General features: G+C 44.4%; 2 protein-coding genes across 4 annotated transcripts in view; one reads left to right on the plus strand and one right to left on the minus strand.

Moving 5' to 3' along the window:
• ASB7 (ankyrin repeat and SOCS box containing 7) overlaps positions 1-5916 on the minus strand; it is a 70798-nt gene extending 64882 nt beyond the window's left edge. For 2 of the 3 annotated variants that reach the window (XM_040342323.1, XM_040342321.1), the window contains exon 1: positions 5545-5916. The gene's annotated coding sequence lies outside the window, so the exon portion shown is untranslated. The remainder of the gene's footprint in view (positions 1-5544) is intronic. The other variant, XM_040342322.1, reaches the window with a different exon arrangement.
• A 160-nt stretch (positions 5917-6076) lies between these two features.
• LINS1 (lines homolog 1) overlaps positions 6077-26779 on the plus strand; it is a 28283-nt gene continuing 7580 nt past the window's right edge. The window contains exons 1-6 of the mRNA XM_040342324.1: positions 6077-6222; positions 13358-13557; positions 15100-15290; positions 16651-16740; positions 19164-19305; positions 21680-22258. Coding sequence (XP_040198258.1) covers positions 13425-13557; positions 15100-15290; positions 16651-16740; positions 19164-19305; positions 21680-22258 — 1135 coding nt within the window. The 5' untranslated portion in view covers positions 6077-6222; positions 13358-13424. The remainder of the gene's footprint in view (positions 6223-13357; positions 13558-15099; positions 15291-16650; positions 16741-19163; positions 19306-21679; positions 22259-26779) is intronic.

The following is a 26779-nucleotide window of genomic DNA, read 5'->3' on the forward strand; positions in this document are numbered from 1 at the left end:
CGGATGACAGGGAACAGAAGATCAGTGACACGTCACTAGGAAGAATGGGGAGATGTTGTGTTTACACTGACATCTCCCCGTCTTCAGCTCTGTGACACGATTGCGGGACATCGACATAGTGCCTGTGATCAGCGGGAGTAAAATCGTGTCCCACCGTTGATGGGAGGAATAGTGCCCCTGCGTCACTGTCAGCGGGAGGAATAGTGCCCCTGCGTCACTGTCAGCGGGAGGAATAGTGCCCCTGCGTCAATGGGAGGAATAGTACCCCTGCGTCACTGTCAGCGGGAGGAATAGTGCCCCTACGTCAATGGGAGGAATAGTACCCCTGCGTCACTGTCAGCGGGAGGAATAGTGCCCCTACGTCAATGGGAGGAATAGTACCCCTGCGTCACTGTCAGCGGGAGGAATAGTGCCCCTGCGTCACTGTCAGCGGGAGGAACAGTGACCCTACGTCAATGGGAGGAATAGTGCCTCTGCATCACTGTCAGTGGGAGGAATAGTGCCCCTGCGTCACTGTCAGCGGGAGGAATAGTGCCCCTGCTTCACTGTCAGCGGGAGGAACAGTGACCCTGCTTCACTGTCAGCGGGAGGAACAGTGACCCTGCTTCACTGTCAGCGGGAGGAACAGTGACCCTGCATCACTGTCAGCGGGAGGAATAGTGCCCCTGCGTCACTGTCAGCGGGAGGAATAGTGCCCCTGCTTCACTGTCAGCGGGAGGAACAGTGACCCTGCATCACTGACAGCGGGAGGAATAGTGACCCTGCATCACTGTCAGCGGGAGGAATAGTGCCCCTGCGTCACTGACAGCGGGAGGAATAGTGCCCCTGCGTCACTGACAGCGGGAGGAATAGTGCCCCTGCGTCACTGACAGCGGGAGGAATAGTGCCCCTGCGTCACTGTCAGCGGGAGGAATAGTGCCCCTGCGTCACTGACAGCGGGAGGAATAGTGCCCCTGCGTCACTGACAGCGGGAGGAATAGTGCCCCTGCGTCACTGACAGCGGGAGGAATAGTGCCCCTGCGTCACTGACAGCGGGAGGAATAGTGCCCCTGCGTCACTGACAGCGGGAGGAATAGTGCCCCTGCGTCACTGACAGCGGGAGGAATAGTGCCCCTGCGTCGGGATATTTGCATTCGTTCTTTCAGAACTCCGGAAAACAGGGCATCCTTGCGTAAACAAAGCCAATCTCTGCAGCATAATGCAGCCCCATGTAAACAAAGCCCATCTGTGGAGCACAATGCAGCCCTGTGTAAATAAAGCTAACCTGTACAGCAGAATACAGCACCAAGTAAGCGAGGCCAACCTGTGGAACTCAGCGAAGCCCCATGTAAACAAAGCCAATCTGCAGGGCACAATACAGCTCTGAGCAAACAAAGCTAAGCTGTGGGGCACAATGCAGCCCGTGTAAACAAGGTCCATCTGTTGGGACACAGCCCTGCTTCATGTAGAGAAAACCAATCTGTGGAACTCATTGCAGCCCCTGGTAAACAAAACCAATGTGTGGCACAAGGCAGTCCTGTGTAAACAAAGCCAATCTGTAAGACACAGTGTAGCCCCATGTAAACAAAGTTCATGTGTGGGGCACGGTGCAACCCTGTGCAAGGAAGCTGATCTGTGCAGCACAACACAGCTTAGTATAAACAAGGCCAATCTGTGGTACTCTGAACAGCCCCATGTAAACAAAGCCAATTGGCGGAATTCAGTGCAGCCCCATGTAAAGAAAACCAATCTGTGGAACACTAAACAGCCCCATGTAAACAAAGCCAATGTGTGGGGCACAGTGCAGCCCTGTATAAACAAGGCCAGTCTGCAGAACACAGTGCAGCCTCATGCAAACAAAGCCAATCCCTGGGACACAGCCCTGTTTAAACACGGTCCATCTGCAGGGCACAAGACAGCCCCATGTAAACAAATAAAAGCTATAGGGCCCAGCACAACTCAATGTAAACAAGGCAAACCTGGGTGGCACACGTCAGCTCCATGTTAACAAAAGCCACAATTCAGCCCTGTGTAAACAAAGCCAAGCTGTGCGGCACAATTAGCTTCATGTAAACAAAGCCAAGCTGTGCGGCACAATTAAGCTTCATGTAAACAAAGCCAAGCTGTGGGGCACAGGCCTGTACCTGTTTAAGCAAAGGCAATCTATAGGGCAGTGATGGTGAACCTTGGCGCCCCAGATGTTTTTGAACTACATTTCCCATGATGCACTCTGCAGTGTAGTGGAGCATCATGGGAAATGTAGTTCCAAAACATCTAGGGCACCAAGGTTTACCATCACTGCTAAAGGGCATGGCAAAGCACAGCCCAATGTAAATAAAGCCACCCCCTGTGGCACAATGCATCCCTGTGTAAACAAAGCCAATTTGTGCAGCACAATTAATCTTCATGTAAACAAAGATAAGCTGGGGGCCACAATCGATCCGGTGTAAACAAAGCCAATCTGTGGGACACAGCACAGCCCTGTTTAGGCAAAGGCAATCTATAGGGCATGGCAAGGCACAGCCCAATGTAAACAAAGCCAACATCTGTGGGCACAATCCAGCCCAGTGTAAACAAAGCCAAGCTGTGGGGCTTATGTAAACAAAGCTAATTAGTGGGACACAGCTCAGCCCTGTATAAACAAAGCCAATCTATTGGGCATGGCAAGGCCCAGCCCAATGTAAACAAAGCCAACCTCTGTGGCGCAATGCATCCCTGTGTAAACAAAGCCAATTTGTGGAGCGCGATTACGCTTTGTGTAAACAAAGCCAAGCTGTGGGGCACAATTAAGCTTCATGTAAACAAAGCCAACCTGTGGGAAACCGCTCAGCCCTGTATACACAAAGCCTAGTTGGGGCACATCTAGGCTGGCAATGAGCAGCCCAATGTAAACAAAACCAACCTCTGTGGCACAATGCATCCCTGTGTAAACAAAGCCAATTTGTGCAGCGTGATTACGCTTCATGTAAACAAAGCCAAGCTGTGGGGCACAATTAAGCTTCATGTAAACAAAGCCAATTTGTTGGGCACAGCTCAGCCCTGTTTAAACAAAGCCAATCTATAGGGCAGGACAAGGCACAGCCTAATGTAAACAAAGCCAACCTTTGTGGCGCAATGCATCCCTGTGTAAACAAAGCCAATTTGTGGAGCGCGATTACGCTTTGTGTAAACAAAGCCAAGCTGTGGGGCACAATTCAGCTTCATGTAAACAAAGCCAAGCTGTGGGACACCGCTCAGCCCTGTATAAACAAAGCCTAGTTGGGGCACAATTAGGCTGGCAAGGCACAGCCCGGCGTAAACAAAGCCAAGTTGTGCAACACAATTAGGATTCATGTAAACACAGGCAATTAGTGGGGCACCGCTCAGCCCTGTATAAACAATGCCTAGGTGGGGCACAATTAGGCTGGCAATGAACAGCCCAATGTAAACAATGCCAACCTCTGTGGGCACAATTCAGCTCTGTGTAAACAAAGCCAAGTTGCGCAGCCCAATTCAGCTTCATGTAAACAAGGCCAAGCTGTGGGGCACAATAAAGCTTCATGTAAACAAAGCCAATTAGTGGGGCACCGCTCAGCTCTGTATAAACAATGCCTAGGTGGGGCACAATTAGGCTGGCAAGGCATAGCCCGGCGTAAACAAAGCCAATTTGTGCAGCGTGATTACGCTTCATGTAAACAAAGCCAAGTTGTGCAGCACAATTAGGCTTCATGTAAACAAAACCAAGCTGTGGGGCACAGTTAAGCTTCATGTAAACAAAGCCAATTTGTTGGGCACAGCTCAGCCCTGTATAAACAAAGCCTATGTGGGGCCCAATTAGGCTGGCAAGGAACAGCCCAATGTAAACAACGCCAACCTCTGTGGACACAGTTCAGCCTTGTGTAAACAAAGCCAAGTTGTGCAGCACAATTAGGCTGCATGTAAACAAGGCCAATAAGTGGGGCACCGCTCAGCCCTGTATAAAAAATGCCTAGGTGGGGCACAATTAGGCTGGCAATGAACAGCCCAATGTAAACAATGCCAACCTCTGTGGGCACAATTCAGCCCTGTGTAAACAAAGCCAAGTTGTGCAGCACAATTAGGCTTCATGTAAGCAAGGCCAAGCTGTGGGGCACAATTCAGCTTCATGTAAACAAAGCCAATTAGTGGGGCACAGCTCAGCCCTGTATAAACAAAGCCTAGTTGGGGCACAATTAGGCTGGCAGGGCACAGCCCGGCGTAAACAAAGCCAAGTTGTGCAGCACAATTAGGCTTCATGTAAACAAGGCCAATAAGTGGGGCACCGCTCAGCCCTGTATAAACAAAGTCTAGTTGGGGCACAAATAGGCTGGCAATGAACAGCCCAATGTAAACAACGCCAACCTCTGTGCTGCACAACTTAGCCCTGTGTAAACAAAGCCAAGTTGTGCAGCACAATTAGGCTTCATGTAAACAAAGCCAAGCTGTGGGGTAAAATTAAGTTTCATGTAAACACAGGCAATTAGTGGGGCACCACTCAGCCCTGTATAAACAATGCCTAGGTGGTGCACAATTAGGCTGGCAATGAACAACCTAATGTAAGCCATGCCAACCTATGTGGGCACAATGCAGCCCTGTGTAAACAAAGCCAAGTTGTGCAGCACAATTCAGCTTCATGTAAACAAAGCCAATTTGTGGGGCACCGCTCAGCCCTGTATAAACAAAACCTAGTTGGGGCACAATTAGGCTGGCAAGGCACAGCCCAGCGTAAACAAAGCCAAGTTGTGCAGCACAATTAGGCTTCATGTAAGCAAGGCCAATTAGTGGGGCACCGCTCAGCCCTGTATAAACAAAGTCTAGGTGGGGCACAATTAGGCTGGCAAGGAACAGCCCAATGTAAACAACGCCAACCTCTGTGGGCACAATTCAGCCCTGTGTAAACAAAGCCAAGTTGCGCAGCACAATTCAGCTTCATGTAAACAAGGCCAAGCTGTGGGGCACAATAAAGCTTCATGTAAACAAAGCCAGTTTGTGGGGCACAGCTCAGCCCTGTATAAACAATGCCTAGGTGGGGCACAATTAGGCTGGCAATGAACAGCCCAATGTAAACAACGCCAACCTCTGTGGGCACAATTCAGCCCTGTGTAAACAAAGCCAAGTTGCGCAGCACAATTCAGCTTTATGTAAACAAGGCCAAGCTGTGGGGCACAATAAAGCTTCATGTAAACAAAGCCAATTAGTGGGGCACAGCTCAGCCCTGTATAAACAAAGCCTAGTTTGGGGCACAATTAGGCTGGCAATGAACAGCCCAATGTAAACCACGCCAACCTCTGTGGGCACAATTTAGCCCTGTGTAAACAAAGCCAAGTTGCGCAGCACAATTCAGCTTCATGTAAACAAGGCCAAGCTGTGGGGCACAATAAAGCTTCATGTAAACAAAGCCAGTTTGTGGGGCACAGCTCAGCCCTGTATAAACAAAGCCAATTTATAGGGGCACAGCCCAATGTAAACAAAGCTTTGCTGTGCAGCACAACCCAGCTTGATGTAAACAAAGCCCAGTGATGAGGTGTGTAGATTGGAGTGCAGAGCAGGCCTGAGGCCCATACACACCTTCCATAGACAGGACACAGCAGTGTGGGGGAGGGGAGAAGGTATAGGACACCACAATGGGGTAGAGGGACGGCGGAGGGATCATGGCCTCCTCAGTCAGGGCTGTTTATTGAACACTGGCTGCCATTGTTGCGGAGTAGTGGGTGCAGGGAGCGGGTACCGGCCTGGCAGGTGGTGAGCCGCCGTTGGAGGAAGGGGGGAGGTTACTATGACAGAGACACACTCACCCCCGAGACACACCACCGCCCAGCGCCTCACACCGCTCCGTACTTCCCGGGGCCTGCCCCATAACCCTCCGCGATAACGGGAAGCAGGCAGACAAAACTCCCACCCCCCCCTACTCGCTTCGCTCTAAGCCGCGACCAATCAGAAAGCGGAGCCGCAAAGCGAGCCCCGAAGGCTGCAAAGTACAACAGAGAGTCGGCACTGCGCCTGCGTTCTGTGCGCTGATTGGCGGAGACGGCTTCTCCGGAACTCCTCCCCCCACGCAAAGTTTCCCCACTCCAGAGGGGTTGCTAGGCGATGCGCTGCTAGAGCGTCGCGCAGGCGCCGTGTTGCCGGAAGTGCTGTGTGCGCCGTGTTTTTTCAGTCCTCCCCTTGTCTTTTCTTGTCAAGCGGTTGGAAGATGAGAGGGAGATTGCTCGGGGGAGCTGATAGGATGCTGGAGCGCCGTCTGAGGTGGGGGATGTGTGTGTGCATGCTTTGTGATTGCTGTCTGTTATCCTGAGGGTACAGCAGTGCTCAGACTGAAGGTCGTGGAAAAAAAGGCTGGAATTGTCTAACAAAGCAAGCAGCAAGTGAAGTCTGATCTGGGGGCCTCGTTAGAAAGCGATTCTGTACACGGGGAGTTGGTTTTGCGTTTATTTTTTTTGTGCACGTGTTAGAAGGCGCCTTTTTAGGCCTGAAGATTAGTTCAAAGCCCCGAAAACATCTTCATGAACGCCGCGACCCCGGAGAATTAAATGACGGTCGTTCGTATTTCTTACATTTGTCGCGCGAAATTAGCGCAACAATTTATCGAATGCAAATTCTCAGTAAAGAACACAGTTTTAGGGCGCAAACGGGCAATGTATCGCCCAATTTTCTAGGAAAATATAAAAGATGAGGCTAAATCTAGTAAATGTGACTCGAAATTGCACACCCTATTTTATATAAAAAAAAAATATATATATATATATATATATATAATGTATGTATATGTATATGTGTGTGTGTGTGTATGTATGTATATATATATATATATATTTATTTACGAATACATAAAACTTTATGGGCTAGATTCAGATAGCCCGCCGTAAGTTTGTGCGGGCGTAGCGTATCTCAGATACGCTACGCCGCCGTAACTTAGTGAGGCAGGGGCTGGACTCACAAAGAACCTGCGCCCTAAGTTACGGCGGCGTAGCGTAAATCTGCCGGCGTAAGCGCGCCAAATTCAAATTGAGAAGAGGTGGGCGTGTTTTATGTAAATAAAACATGACCCCGCGTAAATGACGTTTCTCACGAATGGCGCATGCGCCATCCGTGAACGTGTCCCAGTGCGCATGCTCCTAATCACGTCGCAAATGGTCAATGCTTTCGACGTGAACGTAATTTATGCAAAGCCCTATTCGCGAATGACTTACGCAAATGACGTAAACGACGCAAAATTCGCCGCTGTCCCGATGTCCATATTTAACCACTTAAGGACCGGACCAATATGCTGCTAAATGACCCAAGGGGTTTTTACAATTCGGCACTGCGTTGCTTTAACAGACAATTGCGCGGTCGTGCGACGTGGCTCCCAAACAAAATTGGCGTCCTTTTTTTCCCCACAAATAGAGCTTTCTTTTGGTGGTATTTGATCACCTCTGCGGTTTTTATTTTTTGTGCTATAAACAGAAATAGAGCGACAATTTTGAAAAAAATGCAATATTTTTTACTTTTTGCTATAATAAATATCCCCCAAAAATATATAAAAAAAACATTTTTTTTCCTCAGTTTAGGCCGATACGTATTCTTCTACATTTTGTAAAAAAAAATCGCAATAAGCGTTTATCGGTTGGTTTGTGCAAAATTTATAGCGTTTACAAAAAAGGGGGGATAGTTTTATTGCATTTTTATAATTTTTTTTTTTTTTACTACTTATGGCGGCGATCAGCGATTTTTTTTTTTTTTTTTTTTTTTTTTTTTTCGTGACTGCGACATTATTGCGCACACTTCGGACAATTTTGACACATTTTTGGGACCATTGTCATTTTCACAGCAAAAAATGCATTTAAATTGCATTCTTTATTGTGAAAATGACAGTTGCAGTTTGGGAGTTAACCACAGGGGGCGCTGTAGGAGTTAGGGTTCACCTAGTGTGTGTTTACAACTGTAGGGGGGTGTGGCTGAAGGTGTGACGTCATCGATCGAGTCTCCCTATAAAAGGGATCACACGATCGATGACGCCGCCACAGTGAAGAACGGGAAAGCCGTGTTTACACACGGCTCTCCCTGTTCTTCAGCTCCGGGGACCGATCGCCGCACTCCAGCGGCGATCGGGTCCGCAGGACCCGCTGTCCCGTTCACGGAGCTTCGGACCGGCGGCGCGCCCGCGACTCACGGCTGGGTACTAGTACAGGACGTACCTGTAGGTGCTTGTGCCCAGATGTGCCATTCTGCCGACGTATATGTGCAGGAGGCGGTCCTTAATTGGTTAACATTGGATACGCCTCATATAGCAGGAGTAACGTTACGCCGGAAAAAGCCTTACGCAAACGACGTAAAAAAAAAAATCCGCCGGGCGCACGTACGTTTCTGAATCGGCGTATCTTGCTCATTTGCATATTCTACGCCGAAATCAACGGAAGCGCCACCTAGCGGCCAGCGTAAATATGCACCCCTAAGATACGACGGCGTAAGAGTCTTACTTCGGTCAGATCTTAGCAAAATTCCGGCGTATCTTGCTTTCTGAATACAGAAAGAAGATACGCCGGCGCATTACAGAAGTTACGCGGCGTATCTTCTTACTGAATCTAGCCCGAGGTATATATGTATATATCACAATATACTAAAATATTTTATTTTTATTATTTCTTTATTATGTCTATCTCACAATATTTAGTACTTTTTTTATTTTTTTATCAGAGACCCTAGGGAATATAATGGTGATTGTTGCAATTTTTTATGTCACACGGTATTTGTGCAGCAGTTTTTGAAACTTTTTTTTGGGGGGGGGGGGGGGGATCACTTTAATGAATGAATAAAAAAAAAAAGGCAAAACTAATTTTTTTAACCCAATTTTTGGTAACAAGTGAAAGATGGCGTTACGCTAAGTTAATAGATACCCGGCGTGTCACGCTTTAAAATGTTGCATGCTTGGGGAATGGCAACAAACTACGGTACCTAAAAATACTTCCATAGCAGACACCCTAGGGCCTAGGCAATAAAATGGCGGTCGTTTTGTTTTTTGTTTTTTATTTTTTTTTATTTGCACAGCAGTTGTTTAAACGCAAATCGCTATTTGTGTATTTTTAACAAACAAAACACAATATACTAATAATAATGGGGCAGATCCACAAAAGAATTACGCCGGCGTATCTATTGATACGCCGCGTAATTTTTTAAGTTCCCGCGTCGTATCTTTGTTTTGTATCTACAAAACAAAATACGACTGCATCTGGGATCGATCCGACAGGCGTACGTCTTAGTACGCCGTCGGATCTTAGGTGCATTTTTCCGCCGGCCGCTAGGTGGCGTTTCCGTCGAATTCCGCGTCGAGTATGCAAATTAGCTAGTTACGGCGATCCACGAACGTACGTCCGGCCAGCGCATTTTTTTTACGTCGTTTGCGTTCGGCTTTTTCCGGCGTATAGTTAAAGCTGCTATATGGTGGCGTACTCAATGTTAAGTATGGCCGTCATTCCCGCGTCAAAATTAGAATTTTTTACGTCATTTGCGTAAGTCGTTCGCGAATAGGGATTTGTGTAGAATGACGTCCTCGTCGTAAGCATTGGCTTGTTCCGGTTTCATTTTGAGCATGCGCACCGGGATACCCCCACGGACGGCGCATGCACGGTTAAAAAAAAATGTCGTTTACGTCGGGTCACGACGTATTTACATAAAACACGCCCCCCATCACAACGATTTGAATTGCGCGCCCTTACGCCGCCAAAGATACACTACGCCGCCGTAACTTACGGAGCGGATTTTAAAAAAATAATAATAATTTACGGCGGCGTAGTGTATCTTAAATACGATATGCCCGGCGGATAAATGCGCTGCTGTACGTGGATCTGCCCCAATGTGTATAAACCTACGCTTAGGAACGTAAAAGCTGGCTGCTGCCCCCCCAACCCCAAAGGAGTAGGTAAAATAAAATAAAAATATGTGTAAAAGTGAGGGTAGTGGCGCTGCCTATGCACTCCCTCCTACAACCTTACCAGATGTGAAGGTGTGAAGTGAAGAAATTAAAATGGTAAACAATACAAAAAAAGCTATAAAAGTGCAATACCAAAGTGTGACGAAATATATGTATATGTATACCATATAATGTGATAATAAACAATATTGTGATCAATGGACCCAAGAGCAAGCCAGCATCAGGTGTGAGTGATGGCCCCAACAAACTGTGACCTGCCACCCCTCATAGGTCTTCAGGGTCATAAGATACCTGTAGGTAATTATTACAAAACCAAAAACATCCAAAAAATGTTTTAAATAATAAAGATCAAGCAGCAGCTTGAAATGTAAAGTGTGGTAGTCCAAAAGGTTCAGACACTACTCCATATAGAAGGGTCATATAATCAAACAGTAGAAAGAAAATACAACAGTCTCTGGGACAATTTCAATTGGATCCAAACGACAGGACTTGGAGTGAATTTCTTGTAGTGGGGAAGGTGCTTCTATACACAGTATATTCGCGGTGATCCCGGTGCTTCCCCTCAAGGGTCCCCACTCACCAGATGTAGCTCCCCACCAGAGGTATAAGGCATGTAATATAGGCTTCCCAAGTATGCACCGCTCCAGTCCTCTCCTCAGCAGATCTCAGCTGTCCACTTTAGCGTCCTTCCAGACCCACAAGATCCAATCATCCCTCAGAGGAGAAAAAAATACTCCCATAGTGTAGTACTTGTGATAACACATATTTTATTACAGCCAAAGGCTGTCAAAAAAAGACCGCACTGTACAGAGTATACGGCTTAAAACAAATAAAAAATAAAAGCAATAATAAAAAAGCTCAGGCGTTCAGAAGACGTCATTACGAAATGCGAGTCAGGCGGAGTTGCGCATTACGTCACTTCCGGGAAAGCGTGAGGTGGAACGCAACTGGAGCGCACGCTGCAAACCACAGACGCTTCGGTTTACCCGGCATAGCTACAGAGTTGCATGAGCTACGCTCGATTGCACCTGAGCTTTTTTATTATTGCTTTTATTTTTAATTTGTTTTAAGCCGTATACTCTGTACAGTGCGGCCTTTTTTTGACAGCCTTTGGCTGTAATAAAATATTTTTTATCACAAGTACTACACTATGGGAGTATTTTGTCTCCTCTGAGGGATCATTGGATCTTGTGGGTCTGGAAGGACACTAAAGTGGACAGCTGAGATCTACTGAGGAGAGGACTGGAGCGGTGCATACTTGGGAAGCCTATATTACATGCCTTATACCTCTGGTGGGGAGGAGCTACATCTGGTGAGTGGGGACCCTTGAGGGGAAGCACCGGGATCACCGCGAATATACTGTGTATAGGAGCACCTTCCCTACTACAAGAAATTCACTCCAAGTCCTGTCGTTTGGATCCAATAGAAATTGTCCCAGAGACTGTTGTATTTCCGTCTACTGGGAATTGTGGTATCTCGCGCCAAAAATTATAAATTAATGTGACAACAACATATATAATTATAGTGGATGAGCAGCTCCCCTGAAATTGAGACCTCAAACACAGGTCTGAATTAAACAGAAATGGCATATATAGGGGGCGCTAAAACTAAATAACACATATAGTGAATTAATAAATAAATGATAAATAATATCAGATGGTAAATCTAAACCAACATAGGCAGACTAAGTGAACAATAGCACACTGGCAAAAATACATTTGAATAAGTGAAAAAATAAAAAATTGAATAAATGAAACAATAATGATCATAATAATAAGAGTCCAATCAAAAAAGTGTTCAGATAAGATCCAATCAAGGTTAATCTCTATCGGATGCAAATTGTTGAAAGTTCATTCGTAAAAGGTGTCCACCTCCACCAAGAAGATCCCCCAAATGTGCACTAATAGATGGCTCCTTACCACAAGGTGTTGACCTAGTTTGTTAGAAAAGGTCAAATACAGCAAGTTGGTCACTAAACCAGTAGAATGATTCAGCTGCGCGGCTCTATGTTTCCAGGATTCAAACACTCTCATAAAGGAGGCAGAGGGGAAACCACCATAGTAAAGTACAGTTTATTTAAAATAAATCACAGATAAAACAGCATAGCCAAATAGCCTCTTACTTTGAAAGTGTCTTGGACCCGGCACTGAGGCTAGTCAGCATGGCAGGATAGGCTGTGATGAAAGTTCCTCGTTGGGGAACTGAAAGTAATCCAATCCGGATACCAGTTCCTCGCTTGGAGAGCTGGCGTGCGTTCCAGGCCAGAGGACCGGAAGTGCGTAGTTTTGAACGTAACCAGGCGCCTCAACGTACGTTTCGTGATTGACACGTCGTTGGACTTTTTTTTATTTCTATCCATGACCCCGTTCAGGAGATTTTACCTCACTTCCTTTCCCTATGACAACAAATAAGGGAGCTGTTGTCACTGGGATGGTAATGGAGGGAAAGTGATAATAACCTCAATCTATGCATTAAGGTGAAACAACATCTGCTGCTGCCCCCCCGAGCCCTGTTTTACTTACCTGACCCCTTGAAAGTCCTGCGCGGTCCCGATATCCTCTTCGCCGCTCAGCCTGGCCGCTGATTGGCTAGAGCGGATAGATTGAGAGCAGCGCAGCCATTGGCTGGCGCTGCTGTCAATCACATCCAGTGACGCGGCGCGCCGAGGGGCGGGGCCGAGTGATACAGTGAGCGGCTATGGCCGCTCGCTGTATCACGGGAGCGCGCCCGCAATTAGTGACCACCATGCGAGCTCTCTCGCATGACTGTGGTTACTAATTGTGGGGAGGACCAGAGACAGGCGTCGGGGGACCCCAGAAGACATGGATCTGGGGATAATCTGTGCAAAACGAACTGCACGGTGGAGGTAAGTATAACATGTTTAAAAATAATATTTTTTTTTCCTTTAGTGACCCTTTAAGGAGAAGATCTCTCTGTGTAGACTGTTGACATGCTAATTGAGTCTGGTCCAGGATCTCTCATTATGTATGCTAAATACTGTTTTGTGTGTGGAATGGAACTTGTCAAGCTGTATGTGGAGACAGAACGTCTGTCTAAAGATGTGGTTTGAGGGGAATTCATTGTGTGATGGTGTTTTGTTTGAATTCTGTTAATGAAGGAATGTGACTTCTCAGGTGCAGTGATTAGGTCATGTTAATTATAGACCGGCGCCGAGAAGTCTGGAATGTTTAGCAATTAGCCATCTGAAGTATATTGAAGCCCCCCCAGGGTGTGATGTGTGGGTGGAGAGTTTGATTGTTCCTTTCATGCTTGAACTGTATATAAACTTGAGAGCTAACCATTAAAGTTGTCTTGCATTTGAAACCAGAACACAGATCAAGTCTCGTTATTCTGGGAAATGGGATGTCTGATGTCTGTTGGATGGTTGGAGAGTCCGATAAGCTGTCGTAGTTGATGGAAGGTCGTAAACGGTGGTGACAGTTGCATTTCCTTTTTCCTTTTTCTCTATAGAAGCCCCAGACATTGAATCCAATGATGATTTTCAGATCACGTTCTGTGGGTGAAGAGTTTGTTGGAGATGGAGGGTGTGATCCCAAACCTGAGGGAGCTGCACAAGAAGCTGCTGGAAGCTTCCCCCCTACATGAAGATCTACATACATGTGCAGCACTGTTGGCACCATGCCTCCCGGGTGAACCAGCCAAAGACTCAGGTAATTCTAGGTTAAATGGTATAGTGTGTGTGTGTGCGCAGTGCTGTATTTTGGTTTTGTGCTGCCCTAGGCAAGGCTAAAATTGCCTTCCTGTCTAAGATCCACCTCTTCGACTAGAGGTGGTGAGAGGGGGGGGTGGTTAAAGGAGAGCTCCCCCCCCCCCAAAAAAAACTGGTCTCTCACCTTGCCGCAGCCCTCACAAAAGTGAGTACACCCCTCACATTTTTGTAAATAGAAGAAAATATCTTTTCATGTGACAAAACTGAAGAAATGACACTTTGCTACAATGTTGTGTAGTGAGTGTACAGCTTGTATAACAGTGTACATTTGCTGTCCCCTCAAAATAACTCAACACACAGCCATTAATGTCTAAACCGTTGGCAACAAAAGTGAGTACACCCCTAAGTGAAAATGTGGGTGTACTCACTTTTGTTGCCAGCAGTTTAATGGCTGTGTGTTGAGTTATTTTGAGGGGACGGCAAATTTACACTGTTATACAAGCTGTACACTCACTACACAACATTGTAGAAAAGTGTCATTTCTTCAGTGTTGTCACCTGAAAAGATAGGAGAAAATATTTACAAAAATGTGAGATTTTGGGGGTTATTTACTAAAGGAAAATCCACTTTGCATTGCAAGTACTCTTGAAAGTGCAGTCGCTGTAGATCTGAGGGGGACATGCAAGGAAAATAAAAAACAGCATTTTAGCATCCACAGGATTGGATGTAAAATTAGCAGAGCTTCCCCTCAGATCTACAGCGACTGCACTTCCAAGTGCACTTGTAGTGCAAAGTGGATTTGCCTTTAGTAAATTATCCCCTTTGTGTAGATAGACATAGGGGGGTGTTTGTGTGTGTGTGTGTGTGTGTGTGTATATATATATATATATATATATATATATATATATATATATATATATATATATTATGTCTCTGCAGACTGCTGCAGAAAAATCCTCTTTCCAGTGGCTGTGTCAGTGTCGGACATCTCTTGGACTTTTTCCCAGCATCTCCTGACTTTACGTAGTGCTGGTCAACTTGTGAAAGATTTTTTTATAACGATCTGAAAATATCCTGTTCTGTTATGACAATCTGAATTTATTAAGGTGTATATATATATATATATATATATATATATATATATATATATATATATATATATATATATAAACTGTCCATAGAAACTGCATGTAAATTTGTTCTGTGCAAAAGACACAAAATAAAAAGTTCTCGGGTTATATTCTCTGCAGTTTGAATGTGCGAATGCAGAAAATACCACAATATGGCCACTAGATGGCACTGATGAGCATATTTATTTCCTATGATAGTCAGAGTCAACCTGTGGCTATAATGGAGACAATACTACATGACTATCAGAATAAATGTGTTTTTATATATATATATATATATATATATATATATATATATATATATATATATATATATATATATATATATATATATATATATATATATATATATATATAATATAAAATCAATCTCTCATTTTATTATACTCCTCCGTTCTTTTATTTTTTCTCAGGGTCTGAACTTGCTGTGTGTGGGGAAAATGTACCCGTCCCTTGGGTCCCCCGGGATGTGACCTTACTGAAGCTTTCACTTATCCAGATTTTAATCATCAAGGCAGACAATCTGTGCACTAAACGTCACATCAGATGTCAGTATTCCCATTTACTGGAGCTACTGCAACAAGCTGGAATAGAGGCCACAATAGTAAGAAATGACCGTAATCTCACTTTATTACACTATAACCAACACTGCTTTGTACACGTGGGGGGGGGGGATAGTTTTATGTCTGAAATGTGAGAGACATTAAATGTGTGTGTTGTGTGTGTTTTTTTTTTTTTTTACATTTACAGCACTGGAGATCTCGCCTTCCACACCATGGGGTTGATGTGCGGAAGACGGTGCAGAAGTGTTTAAAGTTGCACTTCTGTTTGTCAGAAAGATATATATATATATTTTTTTTATGAAACTTGGTTTTCAATCCCTCATACCATAAATATAAACATGCTGGCCCAGATTCTCAAAGGAGATACAACGTCGTATCTCTGAGTCTGAGCCGTCGTATCTATGCGCCTGATTCTTAGAATCAGTTACGCATAGATTAGTATTAGATCCGACTGGCGTAAGTCTTACGCCGTCGGATCTTAACTGCATATTTACGCTGGCCGCTAGGGGCGTGTACGCTGATTTACGCCTAGAAATATGTAAATCAGCTAGATATGCAAATTCACGAACGTACGCCCGGCCGACACAGTACAGATACGCTGTTTACGTTAGGCTTTTCCCGGCGTAAAGTTACCCCTGCTATATGAGGCGTAGATGCGGCGTACCAATGTTAAGTATGGACGTCGTTCCCGCATCAAATTTTTTTAATTTTACGTTGTTTGCGTAAGTCGTTCGCGAATAGGGCTGGGCGTCATTTACGTTCACGTCGAAAGCATTGGCTTCTTGCGGGTTAATTTGGAGCATGCACACTGGGATACTTTCACGGACGGCGCATGCGCCGTTCGTTAAAAGCGGCATTTACGTGACGTCACATAAAATTAACATAACACACGCCCACATCTACCACATTTGAATTAGGCGGGCTTACGCCGGCCTATTTACGCTACGCCGCCGCAACTTTCGTTTGAGAATATGGCACTTGCCTGTAAAAGTTGCGGAGGCGTAACGTAAATAGGATACGTTACGCCCGCGCAAAGATGCGCCGATCTACGTGAATCTGGGCCGCTATTAGATCATATATAATGAGTTTGGAAATTCTAGAGAAATATTTAAATAATGCATTACAATTTACCAAAGCTGATTTTTAGTTGACTAAAACAATTCGGATGAAAACGACATTTTAGTCAAGACTTTGATTAAAACTAAATTGAAATTGGAAGTCCAAATGAATACTCTGCAAAGGGACAGAGAGTGAAAGGTGAATGAAAAGTAAAACTCTGTTCTGGCACCTACAAGGGGGGCGTATGAATTGTTTTGTGGTCCTCTGATCAGTTTTTAGTCGGATTTTCTAATTATATTACAGTATTTGTGTTTTAATAATATTTCTTAATTCTCTGTACAGGTGAGACTATCAAATACTTCTGATAAGGTGCTGTCACATATCGCCTCCAAGTGCCTCTCCTATTTGGTGCTATATCAACTAAAATACCAGGTATCTAATCTGCCCTGTGACATGTTCTCTTTACCTGTACAGTGATGATTTTTATATTTATCCTTTGTATTTGATCATCATATATTATATTTAGTAGTATTATGCCGCGTACACACGACCGTTTTTCTGGTTCTAAAAAATGACGTTTTTAAGGGTCTAGATACATTTCTGAATTCTCTAGGCATCCAGATTCACATTTGGCCGTAAATAATTATTTATAAAAATCCGTGTTGTAAAGATCCATCTTGCTTGTGGGCATTGTGAGGCCCACAAGCAAATACTTCCAGGATTCGTGAATGCTGCTCTATCACGCGCATGGGCAGTGTAGTGTGTAATGGAAGATTTTACCTATTTGCCAACAATTAAAATGGCGGAATTAGATCCGCCCTCATCACGTGACCTGCTTCATGAGTCACGTGATGAGTAAAATTCCGCGATATTTCGAGAATCCGTGTTATTTCGAGAATCCGTGTTATGAATCGTCTCCTGGGAAGCGTGACACTTTTTTGGGGATATTTATTATAGTAAAAAATATTGTTTTTTTTTTTCAAAATTGTCGCTCTATGTTTGTTTATAGCGCAAAAAATAAAAACCGCAGAGTTGATCAAATACCACCAAAAGAAAGCTCTATTTGTGGGGAAAAAAGGACGCCAATTTTGTTTGGGAGCCACATCGCACGACCGCGCAATTGTCAGTTAAAGCGACGCAGTGCCGAATCGCAAAATCTGGCCAGGTCCTTTACCTGCATAAAGGTCCGGGTCTTAAGTGGTTAGCTACCAGCAAAAGAAAGCTCTATCTTTCTCAGAAAAATTTAAAAAATGTCATATGGGTACAGTGTTGCATGATCGTCAGTCAAAAAGTGCGACAGCACTGAAAGCGGAAAATTGGCCTAGTCAGGAAGGGGGTATCGGTGCCCAGTAAGCAAGTGGGTTAAATAACAAGTTGTACTTCTCTGATCTGTAAAAGGCCTCATGCACACTGGACGTTCCATTAACGTTCTAAAAACGGCAGTAGCTTTACAGTGAGTTTTTATTTTATTTTTTTCAATTTTTTTACAATAGCAATTTTTAGCATTTGGCTTTTTTATTTTTCATTTCAATAGATAAAAAATGTTAAACGCTGGTGAGCCATGTTTTTGAGCATTTATCTGTGTTTATTATCGTATTTCTTTTTTAATATTGGAGCGTTTTTATAGCTGAAAAGCGCCTCTTGGAACCCACTAGTCGTGTGTGTGTGTGTTTGTGTGTGTGTTTGTGTGTGTGTTTGTGTGTGTGTTTGTGTGTGTGTTTGTGTGTGTGTTTGTGTTTGTGTTTGTTTTTTTTTTTTTTTGCCCGAAACATGCCCTAGCCAAAAACGGTTGATAACAGCCTATCTGTGCATGGACACATAGGATAACATGATGGGGAGTTTGACTGTAGAAAACGCCTGAAGCCAAAAAATGGCAGCTGTAAAAACATTCCGTGTGCATGAGGCCTAATGGTTTTGCACAGAACAGATCCTCCTCTTCTGGGGTCCCCCATCAGCGCTCCTGGCTCCTCCTAGTCATGGCGTGCTACCACAGGAAGCCACTTCCCATTGTGGCACATGTGCGGGCTCAATCCCCTACTTGTGTCTGTAGCTCTCCCCCGAACAGGCTCTGAATGACACCATTGACTCCTGTTGCTGTCTGTGAGCCAGTGAGAAGAGAGAGAGAGCATCATCTTCGTTTTTTTTTTTTTTTAACCTTGCAGAGAATGCATTAAAGCGGGGGTTCACCCTAAAACATCTATATACCGTTACATCCAGCATACTGCTGACATCGACAGTATGCTGGATTTTTTTTTTCTCCGCTGTACTTACTGTCTTATCGTTGTTTTCACCCGGCTTCCGGGTTCTCGCTCCCCCGGGGATTAGGCGTTCCTAAGACGATTCATAAATCTTTGATGTGCGGGTAAAGCGCGTCACGCCTTCCAAAAATATCCGAGCTGGGTCTCGGCACTTTACCGAGCCTGCGCAGTCAGCTCTACACGGCAGGCGCCGTATAGCGCCGTAAAGAGTCCCCCTCGGATATTTTCGGAAGGCGTGACGCGCTTTACACGCACGTCAATCATCTATGCCTCGAGCACAGCGCGTCTCCTGGGAGGATCAACGCTCACTACCAGGAGACATTACGCAGAGCTCCCCGTCAGGGAAAAGGAGCGACACACCCACTCCCCACAAGGAAGAAGACCTGGAAGTGAGGCTGAAGACAGGTAAGTGTACAGATTTAAAAAAAATATGACAACGCTACAAGCCTTTATAAAGGCTGGAGATAGCATAGCTAGAAAGTTCATTTTGAGGGTGAACCTCCGCTTTAAGCTGAAAAATACTTTTTTAACCTTTGCAACCACTTTAAGCATTGTAAATGTTAAGCACATGTTTTTTGTGTACATGTCTTTTTCTAGCACGAGGTAAATGCCCACTGGCTGCAGTTCTGTCTGTTTAGTCTTTGCCAGGATCCTGGATCACGAACCTTGATCCCATGCCTGACATCCCTGGTATATGTTTGTAAAGGATTTCTGACAGATGAAAAGCTACAGAAGGCAGGTAAGATGAATTGCATGCAGATGTTAATATCAAAGCGATTTATGTAAATGCAAACTCCTTTTTTTTTTTTTTTTTTTTTTTTTTTGATAGATTGGGGGAATGTTGGACCCTCTGCCAAGTTATTGCTGGGGAGATTCACATCACCATTTGTCCTGGTGACTAGGGTTGTCCCGATACCACTTTTTTAAGACCGAGTACAAGTACCGATACTTTTTTTTCAAGTACTCGCCGTTACCAAATACCGATACTTTTTTTAAACACATGTGACAGTGGCACATATGTCAGTTTTTTTTTTCTTTTTTGTTTGTTTTTTATCTTTAACAATTTGTTTTTAATTTTTTACATTTTTTTTATTTATTTAAAAAAAAAAAGTGTAAAAAAATTAAGTAACATTTTGTAAAACACCATTCAAACCCCACATGTGAGGTATCGTTGCGTGCGTAAGAGCGAGAGCAACAATTCTAGCACTAGGCCTCCTCTGTAACTCAAATAGTAACCTGTAAAGAAATTTAAAGCGTCACCTATGGAGATTTTTTAGTACCGAAGTTTGGCGCCATTCCATGAGTGTGCGCAATTTTAAAGCGTGACATGTTGGGTATCTATTTACTCGGCGTAACATCATCTTTCACATTATACACAAAAATTGGGCTAACTTTACTGTTTTGTTGTTTTTTTAATTCATGAAACCGTTTTTTTTCCCCCCAAAAAAAGGCATTTGAAAAATGATTGCGCAAATACCGCCATTTTATTCCCTAGGGTGTCTGCTAAAAAAAAATATAAATAAAATATATAATGTTTGGGGTTCTGATTAATTTTCTAGCAAACAAATTTTCATTTTTACATGAAGGAGAGAAGTGCCAAAATTGGATCGGTGGTAAAGTGGTTAATAAATAAAATGTACAAATAATCTAATGGGACACAGAGGGCGCTTTCCTTAAACAAGCGCGGTAGGAGATTTTTTTTTTTTTTAAACTTTACTAGCAAGGCCTTAACTTTAGGCATAAGACCCACTCACCTTTTTGGCATTAAAGGATAACTAAACATTACTTTTATTTTTTTGAAATAACCTGTTCTACTTGCCTCCTGTCCGATCCTCCTCCTTCTGGGGTCTCTCAGCAGCGCTCCTGGCTCCTCGCTCTCCTTGAGTGCCCTGTCGGAGAAGTGCTGTCCCTTGGGGCACCCATGCGGGCGCGCTCCCATGTCCTGCTGCGTCCATTGACACAGACAGCAGGATTCGGCTACGCCCCGGCTCCCGTGTAATCGTATTTGGTTGACAGCAGCAAAAGCCAATGGCTGCGCTGCTATCAATCTATCCAATCAGGACCCGAGAACACCAGCTGGAGCAGGTGTGCTGGTCCACGGCGCAGGAACAATCGTGCTCGTGCACTACAAGGTTTTTTTTTTTTTTTTTTTTGCTCACCTCGATGCATAGAATGTATTAACTACTTGCTGACCAGCCCCCGTAGAGCTCTACGGCGGCAGGTCGGCTCCCCTGCGCGAGAGCCCGTACTATAATGTCGGCTCTCTAAGCGGCCACTAGGGGCGCATGCGATTGCTCGTTACAGAGCGAGGACCCACGATTGCTCGTTGCAGAACGAGGACCGGGAGCTGTGTGTGTAAACACACAGCTCCCGGTCCTGTCAGGGGGAGAAATGCTGATCCAGAAATGCTGATCCTCTGTTCATACAATGTATGAACAGCGATCGGTCATTTCCCCTAGCACCCCCTACAGTTAAAACGCACCCAGGGAACATACTTGACCCCTTCCCCGCCCCCTAGTGTTAACCCCTTCCCTGCCAGTGGCATTTTTATAGTAATCCAATGCATTTTTATAGCACTGATCGCTATAAAAATGCCAATGGTCCCAAAAATGTGTCAAAAATGTCCGAAGCGTCCGCCATAATGTCGCAGTACCGGAAAAAAAACGCTGATCGCCACCATTACTAGTAAAAAAAAAAAAAATATTAATAAAAATGCCATAAAACTACCCCCTATTTTGTAAACGCTATAACTTTTGCGCAAACCAATCAATAAACGTTTATTGCAATTTTTTTTTACGAAAAAAATATAAAAGAATACGTATCGGCCTAAACTGAGGAAAAAAATAGTGTTTTTTATATATTTTTGGGGGATATTTATTATAAGAAAAAGTAAAAAATATTATTTTTTTTTCAAAATGTTTCGCTCTATTTTTGTTTATGGCGCAAAAACTAAAAACTGCAGAGGTGATCAAATACCACCAAAAGAAAGCTCTATTTGTGGGAAAAAAAGGACGCCAATTTTGTTTTCATTTATAAATATATATATATATATTCTCTGTCTCAACAATTTTTTTTTTTTTTGGAATAGTAATCCGTCCTCTTATGTTTTCCAGACCTTCTACTGATGATCTTGGTTCCTCTTGAAAATGTCTTTGAACGACACTTTTCTACCGTCATCACTTACCTGTCGAACCCCTCGTGCCAGCCACTTGCACTAGTTGAGGAGCCCAGTGGCCACCTCTCCTGTCTGCTGGATCTTATAGAAACCTTGGTTGCCTTAAGAACACAACTGAAATTAAATGTCTCCCTTTGCAAACAAGTTCTATCGGCCATCCTGCCTCAGACTTTGAACCTCATCTCCTCTCCTGTTCCGTACTTTGTGAAGAAACAGGTTATCTTGGTGCTGAAAAGATGTCTGCTGTGTAAAGCTGGGGAGGATTTCCTGCCTTCCCCCCGCATTCTGTCTCACCAGCAAGATGCAATGTTGGACAAGGACATGGCTGCCCTGGCTGGGACACTGCTGGGCGCTGTGCAGGAGGGTTGGCTCCTGCAGGTCCCTGTTAGTGACAGATCAAGCAGCTTTGGAGGTGTTAATGATGGATCAGAGCTTGGTCCTGACCTAGTCATCCTGGGAGCCACCTGTCTGTCTGTTCTCAAAGCCCTGGAAATCCAGGTCCACAATGGAGAATCAGGTAACGCAATCAACTCACAAAAATCATCCACATATAGTTATTTTATAGCATAGGATATTTCATGTAATGTGAAATCTGAACTGCAGATAGGGTCTTAATCGCATATTAGCTTGGGCCAATGTAAGTATGTACGTCTCGTACCCGAGGGGTCGCCGGGTAAACTGACAGTCACTGTAGTAGTTGGCGCTACTACAGTGATTGCTGTGATCTTTTCGAAATCCTGTGTCCTGGTTATTTAAAAAGAGGGAGGAGTAGGAGAAAGGGGGACATGAGGTTACATGAGTAGCGAACAGAGTCCCAAAGTTTAGAGCCCATTCACACCTAGGCGTTTTGTTGCCTGTAGCGCGACGCTCACAAACGCCAGAGGGACCAAAATACATGAAAGTCTATGGGGATGGTTCACATCTGAACGCTGATGCGCCTGACGCCCATCGCCAAAAAAAGTTCCGGACCCTTTTTTGTCGCGCGTATCGGGCGGTTTGGGCGTATTTGAGCGTTTCCATTTCCCATAGAAAGTAATGGAAACGCTCGATTCAAGCGACATGCGCGACAACGGGCGTTTGCTACGGGCGTTTCGTCGCTTTAGTCAATAGAACTTGTCGCCCATGCAGAAGATTAAAAAAATCTACCAACATAGCAACAAGTGATGAAAAGATGATAATTTTTCCTATTGGCTAAAATAAAAAACGTCAAAGTACAAAAACGTCGGACAACGCTGTATGCAAACGCGCAAATAAGCATGAATACGTGCGACAAAACGCCGAACGACCGACGCTCAGGTGTGAATGCAGCCTTAAAGTGGATGTAAATCCAAAGATTTTTTTTTTTTTTAATGTCACAATGTAGAGAATACGATTTCCTATCATCTGTGCCCAGTCTTGCCACACAGAGTTACTCCAGCTCTGAGCAATCCTCTTTTATTGTTCAGTGAAAATGAACAGACTTCCAGATAAAAACCCTGGGCTAGATTCAGCGCATTGTTACGGCGGCGCAGCGTATCGTATTTACGCTACGCCGCCGTAAGTTAGAGAGGCAAGCGCTGTATTCACAAAGCACTTGCCTTCTAAGTTACGGCGCCATAGCGTAAATGGGGCCGGCGTAAGCGCGCCTAATTCAAATGAGGATGAGGGGGGCGTGTTTTATGTTAATTCTTGGTGACCCGACGTGATTGACGTTTTTCCCGAAGGGCGCATGCGCCGTCCGTGGAATTTCCTAGTGTGCATTGCTTCAAAGTACGCCGCAAGGACGTCATTGGTTTCGACGTGAACGTAAATTTCGTCCAGCCCTATTCGCGAACGACTTACGCAAAAATTCAAAATTCGACGCGGCAACAATGTCCATACTTAACATTGCGTACGCCTCCTAATAGCAGGAGCAACCTTACGCCGAAAAAGCCTAGCGTAAACGACGTAAAAAAAATTCGCCGGGCGTACGTAAATTAGTGAATCGGCGTATCTAGGTCATTTGCATATTCTACGCCGAAAACGACGGAAGCGCCACCTAGCGGACAGAGTAAATATGCACCCTAAGGTACAACCGTGTAAGAGACTTACGCCAGTCGGATCTTAGGCTAATGTCGGCGTATCTTGCTTTCTGAATACAGAAAAAAGATACGCCGGCGCAGCTTTGAATTTACGCGGCGTATCTATAGATACGCCGGCGTAAATCATTGCTAAATCTAGCCCCCTGTCTACATAAAAAGTCCTTTCCTCTCTCCTTGCTTTGAGTGACAGGTTATTTACATATCTAGCTTGGACATGTTTATCATACGTTATGTTATGTTTATCATAATATAAGGTGATCCACAGTATAAAAAGTCAGAAATCCACCCCTCCCCCACAAAACACATCCTGGTAATATACAATGAACTGTGGATCACCTCATATTATGATAAACATAACATAACATATGCTAAACATGTCCAAGCAAGATATGTAAATAACCTGTCACTCAAAGCAAGGAGAGAGGAAAGGACTTAGACAGGTTTTTATCTGGAAGTCTGTTAATTTTCACTGAACAATAAAAGAGGATTGCTCAGAGCTGGATTAACTCTGTGTGGTAAGACTGGGCACAGATGATAGGAAATCTTATACTCTACATTGTGACATCAAAAAAAAAAATTTGGGTTTTACATCCACTTTAAGGCTATGACGCATAAGCGGGCTGAGCAAGTGGGGGGGGCGCAGCTTGTGAGGTAACCACAGTAGAGCAGATAGGGCAATGATGGTGAACCATGGCACCCCAGATGTTTTGGAACTACATTTCCCATCATGCTCATGCACTCTGCAGTGTAGTTAAGCGTCATGGGATATATAGTTCCAAAACATCTGGGGTGCCAAGGTTCACCATCACTGCGATAGGGGGCGCTGTTGGAGTTCGAGGAGCACCCACAATGGGATATCGGAGGTAGCATGGAGCAGGGTTATTTGGGAGATCTGGGCAGTCTGAGAGTGCCTGGCTAAATTGGGTATCCCTAGGCCTCCTTGCAGTCTGTCTGTAAAAGGTGGAACGTGACACCCGGGGACGCTGAAAAGTCCTGAAGGATAGAACGTTGTTCTGCAATACCCCTATAAAAGACGGGGCGTGCACTGGAAGGGTACGAAAATAATAAAGGACTTTGGGAAGGATGGTCATCTTGACTGCGTAGATGCGGCTTATCCGGGACAAAGGGGTCAGAAAAAGCTGAGGTTTTAAGGCAACTTTGGACTTTCATGGTACGGCAAAGACTCGCATAGACAAAATATACAAAAATATATAAGATTTATTAAGAAAATAGCACAAGGAATTAAAAATAGGCCTTTAAAGCAGGAATACAAAATCTCTGAAAATAGGAAAAAAAATAGGAATCCATGCGTGTTGGGGGGGGGGGGGGGGGATTTGATGTTGGTCCCTTAACAGTTCCGCCTCTACATGTTTCGCAGGATAACCGCTTCTTCAGGAGTATATTTTCAAAGTATGTATGGATATTTCTATAATGAACAAACATATAGACATAAATACATGGGCCCGGATTCGGAAACAAGATACGACGGCGTATCTCCTGATACGCCGTCGGATCTCTGAGTGCGGGCCATCGTATCTATGCGCCTGATTCAGAGAATCAGGTTACGCATAGATATCCCTAAGATCCGACTGGTGTAAGTGTCTTACACCGTCGTATCTTCGGCTGCATAATCACGCTGGCCGCTAGGTGGCGCTTCCGTATAGCTATGCGAGGAATATGCAAATTAGGTATTAACGCCGATTCAGAAACGTACGTCCCGCCCGCGCATTTTTTTACGTTGTTTACGTTAGGCTTTTTTCGGCGTATAGTTGGTTACCCCTGCTTTATGAGGCGTAGCTAATGTTAAGTATGGCCGTCGTTCCCACGCTGAGTTTTGAAAATGTTACGTTGTTTGCGTAAGTCGTTCGCGAATAGGGCTGGACGTCATTTACGTTCACGTCGAATCCAATACGTCCTTGCGGCGTACTTTGGAGCAATGCACACTGGGATATTTTACGGACGGTGCATGCGCCGTTCAAAAAAAATTTCAAAAGCGCGGGGTCAAGTAAAATTTAAATACAGGTACATTAAGTAGTTGGGCTTTAACCACTTCCGGACCACCTACCGCATGTATACTGCGGCAGGGCGGCCTGACTGCGTGAAATCTCGTACCTGTGGTACGCAGCGCATTGTTCACAGGAGAGGCAGAACGGCGGTTTGCCTATGTAAACAAGGCAGACTGCCACTCTGTGAGGGAGGAAAATTGAGATCTTGTGTTTTTGCTAAACAGAAACGCAGATCTGTTTTCCCCCAGTCATAGAATTCCTCCCACAGTTAGAATGCACTCCCTAGGAGTACACGTAACCATTTGATCGCCCCTGATGTTAACCCCTTCCCTGCCAGTGTAATTTATACAGTCACAGTGGTTTTTTTTAGCACTGATCACTGTATTGGTGTCACTGGTCCCCAAAAGTATCACCTATTATCAGATTTGTCCTTTGCAATCCCAATTAAAAAAATTGCTGATCGCCGCCATTACTAGTAAAAACAATAAAAAAAAAAAGTCCATAAATCTATCCCATAGTTTGTAGACGCTATAACAATTGCACAAACCAATCAATATACGCTTATTAGTATTATAATTTTTTTTTACCAAAAATGTGTAGAAGAATCCAATTTTTTTTATACGGTAGCAGAAAGTGAAACATTTTTTATTTTATTTTTTTCAAAATGGTAGGTCGTCTTCTTTCTTCTTTCTTCTTCTTTCTTCTTCTTTCTTCTTCTTTCTTCTTCTTTCTTCTTTCTTCTTGCGCAAAAAAATAAAATCTTGATTTGGGTACAGCATCGCACGATCGTCCAATTGTCAGTAAAAGTAACGCAGTGCCGTATTAAAAAAAAAAAAAAATGGTCTAGTCATTAACCACTTGTCCACCGGAGGACGTCGTATGACGTCCTTGACTTTGTGCGGTGATATCTGAATGATGGGAGCAGCTATAGGCATCATTCAGATATCGGCGTCTTCAGCCGCAGATTTTGTG

The sequence above is a fragment of the Rana temporaria genome, chromosome 3 (genome assembly GCF_905171775.1).
Source record: "Rana temporaria chromosome 3, aRanTem1.1, whole genome shotgun sequence".
Taxonomy (NCBI): Eukaryota; Metazoa; Chordata; class Amphibia; order Anura; family Ranidae; genus Rana; species Rana temporaria.